Below are 18,781 nucleotides of genomic sequence, written 5' to 3' on the forward strand. Positions count from 1 at the left end.
AAGAGCAAAATCAGCTTAAACAGTTGATTATCAATTACACATCAACTTAATTGGATCATTTCCTGTAGGAAGAAAATATGCTCAGTTTGTGTACTGGGAATCCAGGAAGCAAACTATTAAACATTTAAGGAGGTGGGGGAAGGAGAAATGCAACAAGTTATCATTAAAAGAATTATTCTGATTAAATCAGTCATCTTCTTTAATCCACTTCGATGGTCTAATATTCAAGCTGCACTTGGTGCAAGGTTCAGACCTAACGTTGTGCTATGTTTTCCACGTGATTGAGACTGAGTAGATAGCTTTGGGAATTACTGCATGTAGTTGTTAAAGAGACTCAATGGCCTGGAATAGAATGCTTTCTGCTTTACCCTTCACTGTTGTACAGCCCTTAATTTGACATTCTCTGACATATTACAAACCATATAATTTTCTACTGGAGAACCAAGAGCTTGATAAGCCAGCAACATAACTGACATGCTTCCCATTCTTCTGGGCATGCATGTGCCTTGTGATTTGGATTTGACTTGTCAGCTATCCCTGCATGGCTATCAGTTCTGTTACATAAGTGATACAGTAAACTCCCTTAAAATGAAGCATTCACAAGTCCAACAGAAATCTATTTAGTGTTTCCTTAGTGATAAGTTCTTCCGAGCCAGATTTTCCTTACTAATAAGAAAAAAGCCCAAGCAACTTTTTTCTTGTTATGGAAAGTAACAGTTCGTCTTGATCCTTATTTACATTATTTGATAAGTAATGGGTTTAGGGTTGTTTTTAGTAGTTTTGGGGTAAAGGTTGCAATGCTGTTAAAATACGCATCTCTTGTGACCCGCAGTTTTGTCATCTACATTTGGTTTACTCAGTGACTGCAAATGAGGCACTGCTTAGATATTGTATAATTAGAATATTCTCACTAACCTGACACTGTACCAGGCTTCTCTCTGATAGTTATTTTATGCAAGACCATATGTCTCATGGATTTTTGTCTTTTAGAGGGGGGACAGGATAGCAGCCTCCCTGCCCCCCCTTCCTGTTGCTCTTTGTCTAAGGCAAGGCTGAGCCATGGCAGGAAGTAGGCTGACACTGACAGCGCGTTGTAGCTGAGAGCACAGATGTTTGGCAGCAGTTTAAAGTAGATCCCATTACGTACGTAACTGCTGCAGTTGCTTTGACACAGCCTTGTTGGAGAGCATCGTCAAAATTGTTTCCTACGAAAGCATTTGCTTCATTCCAAGTTATCTTGGATTGAATGTCTTTCTTCTAGTGTGAGGGGGTCCTTTCGACTAATTGCTTTCCCCACGGATTTGCACTGCAAAAAAGTGGGAAATGCTAGGGCTTCCTTTAATACAGTAAGGGCACCTGATGCAGGACTGTCCCATAGGCATTGTATGGAATTTCATCATGCATATCATTATTTTTTATTGTTCCTAACTGTTTTTAAATCACATACATACAAGGTCCACATTCTTGCAAAAACACTCTCTGAAAGAACGTAAGAAAGATGCTACTCTGGGAGCAAGCAATTGAGTTTAGGAATTTAACTGGTAGTTGTTTTCAGGAGAAACCAGCCTGTCTAGAGGCTAAGATACACTATAAAACTTAAAGCAGGTGCCTCTGACTTACAGATTTTGAGCATAGTAAAGGCTACTGGAATATAATCTGTTAGGTCAAGGGGTCCACTTATATTCATTTACTCTTGTGAGCTACTCCAGATCTCTGTCTTTGAAGCCTAACTTCACCATGGTATAAGAATGCACAACTCCCTTTCAGTTTAAGGAAGCAGAAACCTGAAGAGAGAAACTTATAGTGAAACCTGCACACAGTGGAACCTGAATTTTTCACCACTCTCCTGCCTTCACTTATGCTCATTTTGCATACTGTAAGATTCACTCAACTTAATATAAAAAAAAATACTTATCTATATTCAGTCAGCATTTCAGCCTCCAGAAGAAGAGATGTAGCAAAGTAGACCATTGCTCCAGCTTAATACCTTCTGCTTGAGTTTCATTTTCTTTTTACTGCCTCTGGAGTAGTGGAAAGAAACTTTAAGTTCAGCAAAGGAAAAAAAAAAAAGGAAAAAATCAAAGTTGCCAGTAACACTTTCAGTGACTCACAGAGAAAGGAAAAAAAAAAAACACACACGGAAACATGGGGTAAGGCCAGTCCTAATGCAGCCAATCAGAGCAAATGAAACAAAAATGCTTTTAGGAACTGAACTAAGCACCTGTGTGAACTCAGTTGCAATTGGTTTGGCTTGACTCCCTCTAACCAGACAGGCCATTAGCCCAGCCTAGCTGGAAATGCCTGACCCAAACGATAGTACAACACTGTTTTTGTTAGGAATTTTTCTGAGGATTTTTACAGCTTCAAGCTGGGAAGAAGCTCAAGAAGGTAATAACTTACCAGTGAAGAGACTAGCTCAAGAGCTTTGTTCTGCAGCTCTAGGCAGTTGCACACAGCCCTGAACAGTGTTTCATTACCACAGCTAGTATCTGTATGCTTACTGCTTTTGTACTTAGAGGACTTTGCCCCCTGCCTACCACTTACATAGCTGCTCCCCAAGCACCGGTTGCATAGGTGTGTGGCACTCCCTGATTGGCACTCAAGGGGAGACAAAAGGTGTAGGCAGTCCCTAATCAGGAAGCAACCAACAGAACCTGGCTATTAGGGCTGACAAGCAAAAGAGGCCTTATCCCCATGCACTGCTCCAGCTGAGACTAGTAATGCTAAGGCTGATTTTTAGTGCTGTATTGCCATCCTGGTCCCTTTCAGATGCATTTTGCAAGTTAGCAGTGGTGTATGCCATCTTCCTTTCCTTTCCTGTTCCCCTCCTTTCTGTACATTTTATCCAAATATCCATGTTCTGCAGTAACAATTGCAGGTGTTGTAGGTGGGCTGACTTGCATCTATCTACCACTCTGTCTTGCTTGAGGGGGGATCTGAGGGAAATGCATCTCTTCCTGATGTAGGTGTGTCACAGTTAACTGAGAAATGTGCTTGGTATGGTATGTTAGGAAAAGCACATCTTCTCTGCATGTCAAACTGTGAACATGGCTTCTCCAGTTTTAATTTTGTTTGCAGTTTGCCATGGTTCCTAGGTCATCTTTCCTCATAGTTATAGTTTGCTCACTAGGTGTTGTGTTTATAGGATCCCTAGAGAAAATGATGGACTCCACATTTGGAGGGGAGAGAGGAAAAAAAGGGAGGTTGAGATCTTAGAAAAGCCACTGTTTTGAGTTTGCTGGTAAATTAGCATTTTTGTGCTGTTTTGCCATGTTTCTGAACCATGCAGGACACATTTTGCAGTAAGCGTACACATAACCGGCTGGCGGAGTATGAACAGGCAGTGCTCGAGGCTCACAAGCTCAGAGTGCAATGAGCAGGAATTAATCCTGCTGTAAATACATTTTTGCACAGTGACTGCGAAAGTGATTATATTGCACTGCCAGTGTATCTTTCATATAGCCTGCCATACATGAGTATAGCAAATAAGGTTACTTTTAACAGTTGAACATTTTTGCGTCTTTAAAAATTGGTTCTGGAAATAGCAAGTTAGATGCATTTGTTATAATAAAAACACAGTTGTGTTAATGGAACCGTATTGCCTTCCTCTGTGAAGAGTCAAGCCAGCGTGATCTGAGAATGGCTTCCAAAGAGCGGTGATGAAAACAGAGGTGCATGTTTGAATTAGAACTGGGGAGTAAAGACCACTAGTGATTCTGCAAATCCTTTGTTGTTCGAAAGTATCAGTGTGCTGTGTGTGACCAAAAAGTGTCCAAGAGCTGTCTTTCTACAGTTGTTCACAGTTAGACCTATCTCTTAATCAGGAAGCAAATACCTCACACATCCATATCATTTTACAGTTTCAGAACAGTAGCTAGGCTTGAAAATTGATATGGTGGTTCAATAAAGAATCCAGCTGTGCTGCTGGCCTGCCCAAATCCTGAACTCAGCATACAATTCTGGGGAGGAACAGATGCCATGAGAGTTATGATTTATGGTGCTGATTGCTGCCAAAACCTTTTGAACTGCGTACTAGGGCTAAGCAAAATCAAATGATGCTGTGAAATGCATTGACACTTAACGTATTTTGTTAATTGTCAATGTACAGTTGGGTTGCTCATGGCTTGCTACTAGTGCATTGTTCTCACAAGATCTTGGAACGTGAAATTCATTGAAGTGCTGGAAGGGAAAGTTGTTGTTTTAGCCTGCGTGTAATACTGTACCGCATGGTGCAGCTCTGTTCCACAGTATGTTCTGGGTATATGGTAGTCATAATACTTACAAAGCTGCAGGAGCTGTACCATTTCACTATTTAAATTCTGAGAACCTTTAAGAGGCAGTAGCAAGAGTGAAAAGCAAGTCAAAGCAGAGCTGAGCTCCAGATGTGACAAGTTAAAGAGACATTGGAAAATGCAGAGGGCAAGTCTTTTAAAGGAAGAAGTGTTTGTATAAAGCAGGGGCAAGATCTGTAAGAAGGCTAAATTAATAAAAGAGGTGGAGTTTGCAAAGACTATAAGCATTGACGAGCCTTATTTCATCCTGTTGTTTGGCCGCCTTTTTTTCTAATTTATTGCAAGGACATCTGCTTTTTCTGTGCTAATGTAATTATTTGTGTAGGTGTATTGTTTTTGCAGCTTAAATAATTTTAGCAAAACATGATTCTGTTTTTCAATTCAGACACCTACAGGTCAGAAACTGACAACATTTCAGTAAAACACCTCTAATAATTGAATTAAATATTTCATTAATGACATAAATTCTGAACTGCTTTGCTTATTTATGAAGTGAATTTTGAAGTTTATGTGAGCCTACAGGAACCTTCTAGCAGGAAGCACATAGAAATGCATGCCACAGACACGGCTTGTAAATACTGATTAACAACCAGGTTGCTCAGAGAGAAATTCATCAGATGAAAAGTGGTCCCAAACTGAAGGGTTGACATAGTGGCTGAACTTTCTACAAAAGTTTTATGTAAAAATTTACTTGTGCACTTGTTTTTGCCTGAAGAAGATTAAACTACCCTTGAACACAAAACAGTCTGTGGCCTGTAGACCTCTGAAATAGCTTAACAGATGAAGATAAGAGACAATCACAAAATATGGAACTTGAAGTGAAAACCTGAATGCCAGTTTGCTGTTTGAGAAGCTAAACTGTTCCAGTTCTAATTGCTGTGTGCTAAAGTGTCCTTAATGAACCAGTAAACAGGGTTTGGTAGTGACAGTGGAGTACGTAGAAACTACTTGAAAAGACAAAGCCTCTGAAAGCCGTGTGTACACCTGATACGACAAAGCTATTATGGATGGCAGCTGAAGCTAACTTTCTGTGTGGGACATCAAAGCGTTGATCCAGCAAGGCATGTCTTTAACTCTCTTGTCTTTAAGCCAAGATCTCATCCCACCATATTCGACAACACATTCATATGCTTAAAATTCTATGTGCAGCCAAGGAATGTAATAGCTGGCTGACAGACAGAATTGGGCAGTCCAACAGCTGATTTACACATGACCCTTTCAGAAAAGGAGAGCTTGTTTAGCCAAATTCAGTCCCAGTGTACATTAGCGAGTTTACATCAAGGATGAATTTGGTTTTGAGTGCCCATGGGATATCTTAGATGCCTTTATTCTGATAACCTCTGCTGTCTGAAGTATTCTGAAATAATTAACTTGCATTACTGATAAATGCTATGGAAATTCTCTGTACAGTGTCCATTTACTTAATGGCCATAAGATGTGATTTCACTAAAAGCCTCAAAGGCTCTTTTGCCTTTAACTGTCCCTCAGAAGCTTTGCTGTGCTGTGTCTGCAGCACAAAGTGTAAGATGCGTTTATGCTGCTTGTTGTTGAGGTAGCTTTTGTAATAAGTGTTTATAGAAAATATAGCATAACACCGTCCCTTTTTTTTGGATCTTACTGAGATGTTTGTCTGCTGCAGCTGCAATATGGCAGTGATGTGGCACAAACTCTGTATATGAGGAACTACAGAATGAGTTTTTCTCAGTAGTCTGTTGTTTTTGTTGCTATTGCTGAGCAAGAAGACATTTGGGGCCTGAACTTAATGTCCCATTTTCTTTAAGCATGACAAGAGATCAATCATCCTGAAGAGCAGAAGTATTGCTTTCTGTTTTTTTTTCAGCAGCTACACGTGTTTCCAAACTAGAGTTAAAATGGCAAGCCCCTACCTGTGTTTTTGATGGTGTCCATGAGCTTCTCCACTCTGTGGAGATAAGCCACTGTGTGTTTCCAGCGGGGGTAACCAGTTCTATAGCATGGTTCTTTCTCAGACCTGGAGGAACCACTCTGTAGGTCTTCCACAGTTCTCCATTTCCAAGGTTGAAGGAAGGCAGGGCACAGGCTAACAGGTTGCAGTTCTGTTCTACACTGGCTTGTGGGGAAATGTTTTTTCTGGGGAACTTAGCATGCAGGGAAGTGCCTGGAAGGAAAGCCTTTCCAAGCCTGGGAGAACAGAGCCCTATATTTGGCATGGAACTCTGGAAATGAAAGAGATGACATCAGCTCTTTGAATCTCTCCCCTGCATGCTGTTATACTAGGGAAGTTTATAGTCTTATTTGAATTTATTATATGTCAGCAGAGTACTTAACTATCCTATTCAAGGATGGCCTTATATAGTAATTATTTCAACTTTACTTGTGGGCAGTAGGTATGTAAATGCTGAACTTGCAATGCCAAAGCGTTCTCTTTCATTGTCATGAGCTGGGAAAGAGGGAATTTAGTCACAGCTCTTAAGTTTCATTTAAATGTTGCTGATATTACATCCATAGCAAGATAATTCAAAGTTAGTTTTAAAATTAAAAAGAAAAGGAGGGGAGGGGGATGAAATCATATGCATGCTTTGGTTTGTATATTGTCATTGTTCAGATGTACTTCTGTAACATGCAAAAATGAGAAAGCACCATTGAAGGCTGTTTGTTGTTGAGACTGGTCCTATCATCTCTCCTCTTTGGCTGCAGAAGAGGTGGCAAGAATACTAGATTTCAGCGGTAGGTGAGAACTCCCACATACTGTGTGTAAGCCCACTGCTTCTCCCTTTGAACTCTACACTAAGACATCAATTGTCTTGCAAAGGAGAAAAGTTAGACAATTATACGTGCTTTTCAAAATCTCTCATCAGCTGTTGTTGAAAGAGCATTCCAGAAGGCTCCTAAAAAGGGTGGTACAGGAATGGCCCCTGGTCTAGGGATATGAAAGTATATTTAATAATAGAACATGGATCTTGATGCAAAATGGCCAAGTTGCCTTCACATCCTTCTTCCTGAAGAAATGAGCTGTTTATTGGAGTGCACTGTGTTAGCTTGTAAGGAACAGCTTGCATGGAAAGAGTGAGAAAAGAAGATTAAAACAGATAGAAAAGAGTGTGAGCCAGAGAAAGAAGAGAGTAAAGAAAGGTCACAAGTTTCTATACATCCTTTTAAGATGTGAAAATATGTTCTCCTCTCCCCCATGTGAAAGAACAAGCATAGATTGCTGCCTTTGAAAATATTTTCAGGTTTTCCAGTGTGACTGCTGAATACCTTATCCTTGTCAGCCAGATCATTCAAAACTGATAGGGCCTGGTACAATTAATAAGACTTGACCTTTTTCATGAATGCTGTTCCTGATTTTCCTGTCTTCTGTAATGGAAAATTTGGTCATATATATTGTTTAAATGTTGCTTTGAGGGAGTGTTGAGAAGAGGAGAACGCAGAAGTTAAAGGTGGAGGAAAAAAAGAGTAACCTGCATGCTTTTAGGCCAGTTCCTCATGATTCAGTTTGAGTCTTGATAATGTATTTCTGTTTTTGTTATATCTGTTTCTTAGGGTTACTTGATGACTGTTGCTGCAGGGAAGGATTTTCAGGGATAAGGCAGATTTCTATAGCAGTATCCTTTTCTTAAGGTAGAGACTATCAACAACTGACTTTTTTGAAGGGTGGAAAAGAAATAGGTAGAATATCTTAGAAAAACAAATTTCAGTATCCTTATGCATTTTTAAAACAATTTAAGCTTTGTTTCGCTGAAAATAATAGTCTGAGATTCTCACCCTTGCCAAGAGATTTAGTATCTTTGAAGAGTAGGGCTTTCTCAAGCCAAGGGAGGAACGGCAATATTTGGAGTGATGGAAAATTAGTGTCAAAGCAATTTATTATTTCTAAGGACAGTATTAAAAGACAATATTTTCCTGCTTTCTGTCATCATACCTGAGTAGCACATCTTCATGTAGACATGTGAAATCCATGGTGCCGTGGAGGAAATCAGGGTATCCTGAACTCTTAAAATTCACTTTTGTTCATGAATTCTGATCACTTATTCCAAACCATATTTTATTGCAGTAGGAGTTGTTCTGTTTTAGCAGGTCCTTCTTAAATCCAGAGAGAATTAGGCATGTCCAAATAGGCTATGTTCCTGTTTTGTGTTGATCTGGAAGTATGATGTCAGAAGAGCACTATCAAATATGGTTGAGTAACAAAAACACTACTTTCAAAGAAGAGAAGAGAAGTTAAATATGCTGCCATTGTTTTCTTCCCACAAATTCTTAGTATGGCCCTCATTTATCACCTGGTGGACAAATGGGGATAGGAGAGGTGCTTCCTGTAGCTCTAGTGCTACTCTGATGTAAAATACTATTGAATTCTAGTGGGCCTTGATTCTGCCAACTGAGACCTGTACTTCATTTTAAAGCAAGGCTGTAGTCTCATTGACTTAAAATGGACTGTTCATGTGACTGTCCTCAGAGGAAAAAAAACAGAACAATGTTTTTACAGTAAAAAAAGAATCATCTGCTTTATTCTGTCTTTATTTTACCTGTACAAAATGTTATCTTATTATTTTTCTAAAATAAACTGTTACAGTTCTTCTCCTTACACTGAAATAGGAATCAAAAGCCAAGTCCTTTTTTGGAAAAAAGAGATGAACTCTTCAGCTAATATAAACTGGTTGAGTTCCACTGAACTTCAGAAAACTACATTCTTTCCAAAGATCTCCATTGCTGTGTCCCATCCAAATATATGTGTCTGAGAGACCTCAGATTTTTAGATATGACTTAATGCTTATAAGCTGGTATTCAAAGCAGTACAGAGAATCTGCACAAAACTTTGTGGAGAGGCAGGTGATATGGAAAGTGTTAAATGAGACAGGCAGTTTTTATCTTCTCAAAGCCTGGCAATTTTATGAAATGTGTGTAGTGACAGATACGGTACTGTTTGCACTGGGTCTGGATATGTAGCAATAGAACCAGCAAACAGGATAGCATAATAAAAACAGCTTCTAAAGGGGGAAAAAAAAGGAGGTAGGAGTAAGATGGATTTACATTTACTCATACTTAGGCCAGCTCAGGAACAGGCACAGTTTAGCAAATGGCAATAGTGAGGGGACAGTAACAGGACATTCTGTGCACATGACAACACAGACCTTGAATGATTCCACAGAGTGTTATATGTGAATGCCTGTTAAAGAATATACCACTTAGTACAGGCAAAGCTATACAAATACAATATGAAAGCTTTTTGCGTGCAAGAGGTCATTAAAAATTTTTGGAAAAAATCACACATTATCATTTGAAGGTAGAAGGAAGCGTAATTGTGGATTGTTTATATGTGTTTGATCCTATGAGCTTCAGGTGACTTGTTCCCCCTCAGTTAGCAGAAGTCCTCTTACCTGCTTGTACAGAAAGGGAAAAACATGTTGGTAACAAATCACAGCTCCTTCCTAGACAGCAATAGCAAATAGGAGATGGGGTGCTAGTATAGGGTTAAGATCCCATCAGTGGGAGGAGAGGATGGGCTCATGATTGCAGCAACAGTTGCAATGAAGGTGGCCAGACATACTTGATTCATTCCTCCTGCAAAGCACCATAGAAAATGGTCAAGTGGTCTGCAGCAATGAAGACCTTGGTGCCTTTTGGAAGAACATTGTCTAACTGGTTAGAGTAGCAAAGCAGGTGGACTGGTACAGCAGTAAAAAAACCACCCCACAGAATGCAGTACGCTCAAGAGCGTGGTGCATTTCTGCTCTTCTTTACATGGGGCAGGATGCCAGCACTTGGAATAATCTGCACTTGGCCTGACCCAGAGATTGTTGGAAGACTCCCTTTAGCTTGACTGGATTTTGGATCAGGCTCCTTGTGACTAACTTTTGGCTGAAACATTAAGACTGAGTTCCATGGAAAATTAGGTTAGGGAACTAGACAGAAATTCCAAGGCCAAAACCAGACGTTAGTATTGTTTTGAAGGGTGTCCCAGGTTTAATAAACCAGTTCAAGTCTTATGAACCCTTAGGAAATTTGACCGTGCAGGCGTGCAGAAGTTTTACACGATCAAGACAATGTCCTACTAAGTCAGCCACATGCACATGAAATAGTAGATGTGCATGTGCATCCTCTGGGTACAAGCATTTGTTTTAAAATAACATTTCCCACTTAAATAGCATTCTGAAACCTATTTCTTTGTTCCTTTCTTTGCAATAGGTTTTGAAGCAATCATGCACTGAGATTTTATATTTGGAACCATCCAGTGTCTGTGTGGGAGGTAAGTTTTCAGACTTGGAAAAATAATACTCAAATATAGGACTGTTGATTTCTACATTCTACCCAAACAAGAACACTCTACAGGTCATCTAGAAAGAAAAAAAAAATCTTTAAAAATCCTAAGGGAATTTTTAAGAAAGATCAGATCCTTCTATGTTTACTCATTTTGCTCCTTGGAGGAGCTGTCTTCCTGGGCCTCCTTTTATAATTGCTAGTACATGTAAAAGTTTGGGACAGACACTTGCCTCCCACTGTCGCATTAGTCGCGTATGGTCATTTGATTTAAGAGTACTCCTCACTACCTGTTTTTTGCATGTATTCTTTTGCCTAAGAGAAACGTGAGAGAAATTCAAACTTACAGAAACCTTTCTAGAACAGCCCCCTCCCTCCCAGAAGGTAAACTTTCTAGCTTCTCAATGGCCTGCATACTTTTTTCAAAGGTTAAAACTTGTCCTGAAACTGCTTATCTGGTATTTGTTGTGTTTTGTGAAAGAGGCTATAAAGTCTAATTCCCTCTTAACAGTGGGCTCCCAACTAATGAGAAGTTATGGAAATGATCAAAGGAAACCAAAATTGTAACATGCCATTTTCCTTCACAAAGAGACTGGAAAGTAAAAAAAAGCTGTTGTCCTTGCATTCAAAGCAATGATACATACCACGTGATACTTGCATACAAATTTATATACTGCCACTGAGTTAAATTTTGGAAATCCTGATAATGTACGTTCATATAAACTCATAATAGTTTTTGTAGTGCCCTGAATCTGTCATGTGAGAAGTAAAGCATTTGACTTATTTTAGCATGATACTGAAAGCAGAAATCTGCATTTTTGTGCTGCAAGTGTTAATATATTTAAGTAGAAGTGCACAAACGTACAAGTGCTTGTCTTCCCTCCAGGATTTCACAATCCACACATACTTTGAAACCAATCAAAATAAGGTAGTTGCAAAATCTACTTATTTTGATGTTTCTGTGAAGACATGGTCATTTCAATCAAACCAGTGGCTTTATAAACAAACTCTTTTCACTCCTCCTCTGTAAATCTCACAAATAATAGCATGACCCATAGGCAGCTTCCAGAGAAATAACACTCCACAGAAAGACTTCATATCTGGAGTTTTAAGTGAACCTGATCCAAGTCTTGAGAATCTTTTTATGAGACCCAGATTCCTTATTTATCAGAATTTTCACTGAGAAACTGTTTGTTACTTGTGCAGCTGAGCCCCAAGGACTTTACTTGCTCATCTCTGGTTGCTAGTCAGAATAGACTTCCTTCCAGTAGGGCTACTGTGAATGATAAAGATTGGGGAACAATTCTTTATTTTTCCTTTGGTGATCTAACTGAAGAGTGAGGTACCAAGAGACACATTAAAAAAGTGTCCTGAGAATGTCTGAAGCATAACTATGTTGTGTTTGAGCTATTGATGGCTACACTGAAATTTGCTTTGTCTGAATTCAGTCCTTATTACAAAGTACTAAAGACTGGTGATTTGGTGGGGGGTTGTTTGTTTTTCTCTCCAGAGGAGTTCCAAGTTGTTCTTAGAGGAAGTGGCTTAACCCTTGCCAGGAGACTTGATGGTATTACTTGTACCTATCACGTGAATGGAACTACCATTCGTAAGTATTGAAATTTGAGACCATCTGCCTTTATATTTCCTCCTAAGTGCTTCCCCCCCCCCCTTCTTTTTACCTCATTTAATTAAAATCTAAAGAGAAAAGCATGGAAGAAAGAGAAACATGAAAGCTTTGAGGATTAATAATGTGATGTGAACACTCTTGCATCTAGCTCAGTGGTTTGAATTTGCTGCCAGTGGCCATTAGCTGTGAATTGTGACTGGTGTTTGGCTGCCCAGCTGACTGTGTGAAACAAATTGGTGATAAGTCTACTTTCTTACCTTAAAATGAGCAGATGTTTGCCTATGAAAAAGCATGACCACAGAGTGCACTAACCAAGTGTCCCCTTACTGTAGAAAGGCATGGGCCCTCATCTTCATTCCAAAAGGCAATCTTTCCAACATGCACTTACCTTGGTATCTTGGAGCATCTCTGCCCATCCTATCCGGTATAGCAGATGCATAGCCATTGGGCTGTTGGTTTCAGGGGCTTTGCAAGCTGCAGATGCCCCTCCGTGACATGGAGTCCACTTCTTGGGGCTTCTACAACAGTGTGGAAAGAATAAGGTCAAGTCAGAGCAATTGGTACTATTTTGTCCTTACATGTTGAGCTTGTTCATCAGCCCAGTATCTCAAACAGCATTTCCCTCCAGGAGAAGGTCTCACTGCAGCCACATCCCGAGCCGGACTAGTTCCCCGCATAGAGAAGAATTTAGTTTCAGACAGCATGAAACTTTCCTCGTAGCTTTATCTGTTTCCTAGAGAAAAAATGTCTACTTTCCAGTGTTTGTTTTTTATTAGCGCTCACTCTTGGCCGGATATTACAATCCTTAGATTTTCCTCTGTTATAACATCTATGTCACTGGGAAATTTAGTCCTAGTAGAAGACTGCACAAGTTAGAGAGGAAAACTAACACTGGTAGAGAGAGAATGAAACCTTTTCTTTTCTGCAAAGTCAGATATCTGATTAAATGAGTTTCCTGACAGAGATTTTCATTTTCATGTTCCCTGAGTTGGCACAAGGGTAAGGATGGTGGAGAAATTGCCATTAGTGGGAACCTCTGCCTTTTTTGATATTCAGAAACTAAAGTGGACAGCTAGTGGGTTTACATCCAACTTCTTGCTTTAAGCACTATACCTTACAAGCAAGCCAGACTGGAAAATGACCAAAAGTGGACATATATAAAAAAAATTGTTTTTTTGCTATCTAATGTCTGATTTTTATATTAGCTTGTCTTAAATTCCTACCCTATTGAATATATTTCCAGTACATTTTATTCCTTATTCTGGATATAATATATACTTTGAAAGTGTTGCCAGTCTCTCCTGCCTGTTAAAGATCTCCTAGAACAGCTTGAAAGAATAACGGAGTAGCACAGCTGCTGTGGATAAAGGCAACTTGTGTAAATAAAGTCTACCTATATAAATTTCCGTTCATTCTCAATTAAAAATGTCATCTTTGTTTCCTATATTAAACTAGCATGCTTATTTGCACTTGTTGCATAAATTACCTTTATAGAGCTAGAATTTGCTATCTGGCAAAGTAATTCTTATCATTATATATTATCCTGGTGTACCTTCCTTACTTGGAGATGTAGGGAAACAGACTGGTTTAGTTCCAGGTGAAGAAAATTAATTCCACACTGTTTTGGACAAATATTTGAAACCTCCAAAACGTGACTTAAGGATAATCGGAACTTAAATTTGAATTTAGGGGGCTGCTTTTTAAGTCATCTGTATTTTTCAGTTCTAGTTGTGCTTTGCTCCTGACTTGCCATTTACCATGAGCAGTTCACTTCTTTACACCCCAGTTTGTCTATCTGTAAAATGAAAATAATAGCACTTACCTTCTTCACAAGAGTGTTTTGAGGCTTGCGTCAATATAGTTATGTTTGTAGTGTTGAGAATCTTCTGATGGAAGGCAGTAAGGTATTGGTGGAGATAAGGACCTACAGAATATGAGAATTGGGGTGGGCTCAGCCATCTTCCATAAACCTCATAAATTTCCGCCTCCCCTGTCCTGCTGGGAGTTGTTACTGTATTAACAGTTTTGGCATACTTAGTAGCAATGCTACCAGTATGCACCAAATAGGTTTACAGTACCTAACGACTGGTAGATTGTGGTGCTGCTAGAATTAGGGGCTGGCTGTGCTGCCAGCAATAGTCCCTAGGTACTTGGATTCTGATGTGCTGCTGCATGTTGCAGGTGGGAGGGTGAACCCCCTGTGCAGAGAGTCCAAAGGAAGCTGGCAAGGGTGAGCGGAGGTCCAGAGCAAACTGAGGGAATGATAAAAGATTAGGTTCATTACATTCACAGAAAAAAATGGTAGATGTTAACAATTTTAATATGGGCTAGCTTTTGGGATGAAGGTAAGAATTTGGCTCTCCAAATCCACTGGAAAGAGAACAAGAGGTAATGGCCTTAAAATTCTGCAAGCGATCCATGTTAAATATTAGGAAAATGGGTCTCACTGTAACAATACATAAGGCATGCAATTGGTTACCTAAAAGGCTTTTAACAGCAGCTTAGGTGAATGCTACTGAAGAATGTCTCAAGTGTTTCCTTCTTTAAATGACCTTCTGAAGTGCCTTCTGCTTTTTCTGATTCCATGATTGCATAGCCATTTGTACCAGAACAGAGTATGTATGAAGAATATTTTACATCTGCATTGCCTTAGTAGAAATAACTATACTTGGACAGAATGAAGCCCCCAAATTCTTGCAAGCATCTGATGTGAGAATTTCCAGCTACATCTCTGGGCTGCTTTTTCTTTTCTTGGCTTCAGGAAAGGGTGTGCTAAAGCACAAGAAGGGAGAGGAATGGCATAGTGATGTATTTATTATATGTTGCAGCATAACAACACAATCTGCTTTATGGGGTCTTGCCAAAGGCCTTCCCCAGCCCACCCAGGTTCTTGTCTTGAGCAACGGCCTACATCAAATGTTTAGGGAATAAATAGGGAAATTTTGTGTGATCCTTCCCCCTGATGTGCCAGCTCCTTTTCTACAGCTCTGTGCTGTGCGCCAAGCAGTTTTGTTTCAGAGGAGACCTAGAGGAGAATAGTAGATCTAGGACTGACAAAAAGGTAGGAAGGACTCTCCCCGTAATAGCAGGAGGAAAGAAATGGCCCTAAGAAAAGGAGCATTTTCCCCATGCTATTGTATTTTCTTGTACAAAAAACCAACCTGCTATCAGTGGAACCTCACTATTTTGGAGCTTAATGGAGGAGGACACTCGCATGAGTATGTACCTGTTACATATATTTCTCCTTACTGATAACCTGGGCTCCACTTTAAGATCATCCTCAGAGCAAACAGTCATTTTGTTGGTGCTTCTGGTTTTAAAAGATCGATTTGGCATATTTCTCTTTCTGCATTTATAAAGAACCATTACCAAATGCTAGAAAGGAAACCTGCCAAATGTAGCTGTGGGATAGAAAAATCATCTATGAAACGTACCATTAAGACAAAAACATATGGCAATGTGCTAATCCCTCTTCCCCATCTCACAACTAGCCCCAAATCTAGGCCAAGCAGTTGGTGCAGATTATAGCACATAAGAAAGGAAAGGTTCATTTATGCTAACAGCTCCTCCCCCTGCTGCTCCTGAACTATTTGTATATCTGCTTTTCCCCTAAATGCAGGATAGAGTCATCTCCAAGTTTATCTTGCAGATCGTTTATCCACCCCCCAGTCAGGAAATAGTCTATGCTTGCAAGGGCAGCTCCAGTACAGCAATTAACAGTACTATCCCAGGGGAAGTTCAGAAGATGATTCTGCCCACAGGAACAGAATCCTTCCCAGCTTACCAAACACACAAGATAAAACAGCTCCCTTCAGCAAATACTGTAGGCACCGAGTACAAACAGCATTATTCTTGTTTGACCCCTTCATCTCCTTCAGGAAGACTCTTCATATAAAGGTTACAGTGAAAGGCTACTGCTGTATTCTGTCATCCAGTGAGGAGGAGGAGAGACTTTTTTGCCTTCGCTCCTTCTCACAGTTGCGGGAAAAGAGTGCTCTGCCAGACACATTGATCTACAAATAGTTACTTTATAAGCAGCTGAGGTTTAGAAGTATTTAGAGACCCTAAAGCATGAGAAACACCAGAGAAATCAACCCCACACTCACAACTGATATAATGGTCATTGGATGCAATACATGGGAATGGACCTAATTAGAAACAAACCTTCATCTTGCAAATATTAGGAGTTCCCTAATAATGTTCTCAATCTTTTTAGAAAGGCCTTGATTCTAGGCAAACATCACTCTCTGGGAGAGGTTGAGCTGAAATGCGTGAATTTAATCAAGGTGATGTGTGCTCATATTACATACTGTGGGCTTGTATGTTCCCTTGACAAGATATGGCTTTAAAAAGAAAAAAAAATTTCCTGACTTAAGGCCCTTCCTTGCTTGCAAGTGCAGGACATAGCCAAACCAATAGCCAGCATGCTGTGAAAAGGGAAAGGACATTATGGAAGGTTCACCCATCATCTCTTCTAAGCGGCACAATTTATTAAGCTCATGTGATTTGTTTTTCAGATGAAAAACCAAAAAAGGTGGAACCAAGGTTTTTGCTCTGTCCTGCACCAATCCTATATAGAAGCGGCCAGTAAGTACTTAAAATAAATGTCATCCTGTATTTTGATAGAATTGGACCCATTTTTGCTGACACTAATCATGTGGGGTTTTGGCTAGAGGCAGTTTTTTGGTTTTTTTTATGGAGGGTGGTTTGTTTTTGTTTTTTGTTTTCTCCTCATTCTTGTTTTATTTCCATCGTGTATTTGCCAGTTTTGGAATGGGCTTTAAATAGTCGTCTGTGACCAAACCAATTTGGACAGTGCCTTAATAATGAATATTCAGCCAGTTTATTAAACACTGAAAAGGTCTGGCTTGTCATAAGTTTTATGCAGATTAGCTATGTTGTAACTGGGCATAATATGCTCTCTTCTGGATCATCTTTAGACTCATTGTTAAACACGTTACATTATCACTGACACTTACAAGCTATTATTAAAATTATGTGTCAAGATGTGTACCACTGCTCAACACGTAGTGATAAAATGAGGCACCAATTTAACAACTGCAGCAATCTCATAACAACATTGTGGCTAAACTGCAGTTCTAGCCTTATTCTAAGTGTCACCAGCTCTGGCTACAGATTACTTCTGGCCTTTTGAGAACTAATTCTTCCTTCCTGTTCTCAAATTCAGACATGCCCTAGACTTTTAGAATCACTGCAACTTAAACTTCATTTTTTAAATTTATGAGACTGTAACATGACATAGAAATTCTAAGCTAATCAGAAGTCAGAAAACTGCATGTCAGACTTGAGCCCTGTAGGAGAGAGAAGGCTTTGAGACTGTTCTTTGAGAAGAGATACTTGCAAAACAGGGAAAATCATTTGGGATGCGATTTTGATACTAATGCACTAGGAAGCACAGCAGTTCACTGCAGATTTGCACTGTCATTTTACTGTGACAGTTCTTAACAGTTTAAGAACTAAGCACATTGCCTAGACAATTTTTTGAGTAGAATTACTTTCCTGAGTTAAGTAAGACTCAACAACCTCAGTTGCTAGAAGACTGATAGCAAAACCCCAAATGCACATCTGTTTTGTGCATTAAATGGCAACTGGAGGAGAAAAGTTGGAAAGCAGTGGAAGAAAAAAAAAAAACACCCAACAAATTTAAACGAATAACCCCAGCGGAAGAGTGGGGTGAATCACTGCAGATGAGCTGCAGTTAATGCCTGACATCACAGCCTCTCTGCACCAGCCAAAGCTCATCTCTGGGGAGTGAGCACTGTTTTATGGCAGTGCAGGAAAAACAAGCATGGAGGAGAGTTATGCTGGAGAGCAGAGGGAGGGGACGAGTTTAATTCTGTTGTGTTTTCCTGATAAGGAAGTCGCCTTTCAAATAGCTAGGCAAAACGTTGATCTTGTCCTATGTGCAAGAGCAGTTGGTCAGCACTATTTTGCTATTATATTACACAGGACAGTTTTACTAATTTCAGTTGAGCTAGGCTGCATGTGGTTGTGTGCCAACTGTACAACAAAACAGCTGTAACTAACTGCTGTCTTAGCTAAAGCAAATCAGCACCATGTGCAGCTGTAAGAGAACTAATTTTGTCATCAGGAAGACGTAAATCCGTCAGGTTAAGAACCTGCCTCTCCATGCCAAATATTTCAGTGGAGTTACATGACCTTAAAACAGAAAAAGCACAGCAGCAAATTAGGCCCAGTTTTAAACACCCCAACACCTGAACCTGTAAGTGCTTTTCACACCCTGTTAGTTTGAGAATATGTAGATAGCATATCCTGTCAAATGAATGCAAAATACAAGAATATTGATATGGATTAAACGCAGTGCAAATTATTTGAACATGCTGTATTCTCTTGTTCTGCAAGGTGCTTGTTTGGCCTTTGAAGTGTTTTTGAAATAGACAACGCACCATACTGTAATTGCAGTCCAGATCAAGCACCTAATTACAGCGCAATTCTCAGCAGTGTTTGTAGGAAAGAATGCATAAACAATGCGTGTTCAGTTGTACAGGTTTACACCAAAACATTTTTCAAAAGTTACAATTATGTAAAACATAGTTCCATAACCCTATATTGAATCAGTTACAGCTTTGGCCCAGAGATAAAC

General features: G+C 39.6%; 1 protein-coding gene across 1 annotated transcript in view; it reads left to right on the plus strand.

Annotated features, from left to right (window-relative positions):
* The window catches only part of ANTXR2 (ANTXR cell adhesion molecule 2), a 123,574-nt gene that overhangs the window by 20,433 nt on the left and 84,360 nt on the right, over nt 1-18,781 (plus strand). Inside the window, exons 8-10 of the mRNA XM_067297454.1 lie at nt 10,458-10,518; nt 12,040-12,135; nt 16,674-16,743. Of these exons, the coding sequence (XP_067153555.1) occupies nt 10,458-10,518; nt 12,040-12,135; nt 16,674-16,743 (227 nt within the window). The remainder of the gene's footprint in view (nt 1-10,457; nt 10,519-12,039; nt 12,136-16,673; nt 16,744-18,781) is intronic.

Source organism: Apteryx mantelli, chromosome 5, assembly GCF_036417845.1.
Source record: "Apteryx mantelli isolate bAptMan1 chromosome 5, bAptMan1.hap1, whole genome shotgun sequence".
Classification (NCBI taxonomy): domain Eukaryota; kingdom Metazoa; phylum Chordata; class Aves; order Apterygiformes; family Apterygidae; genus Apteryx; species Apteryx mantelli.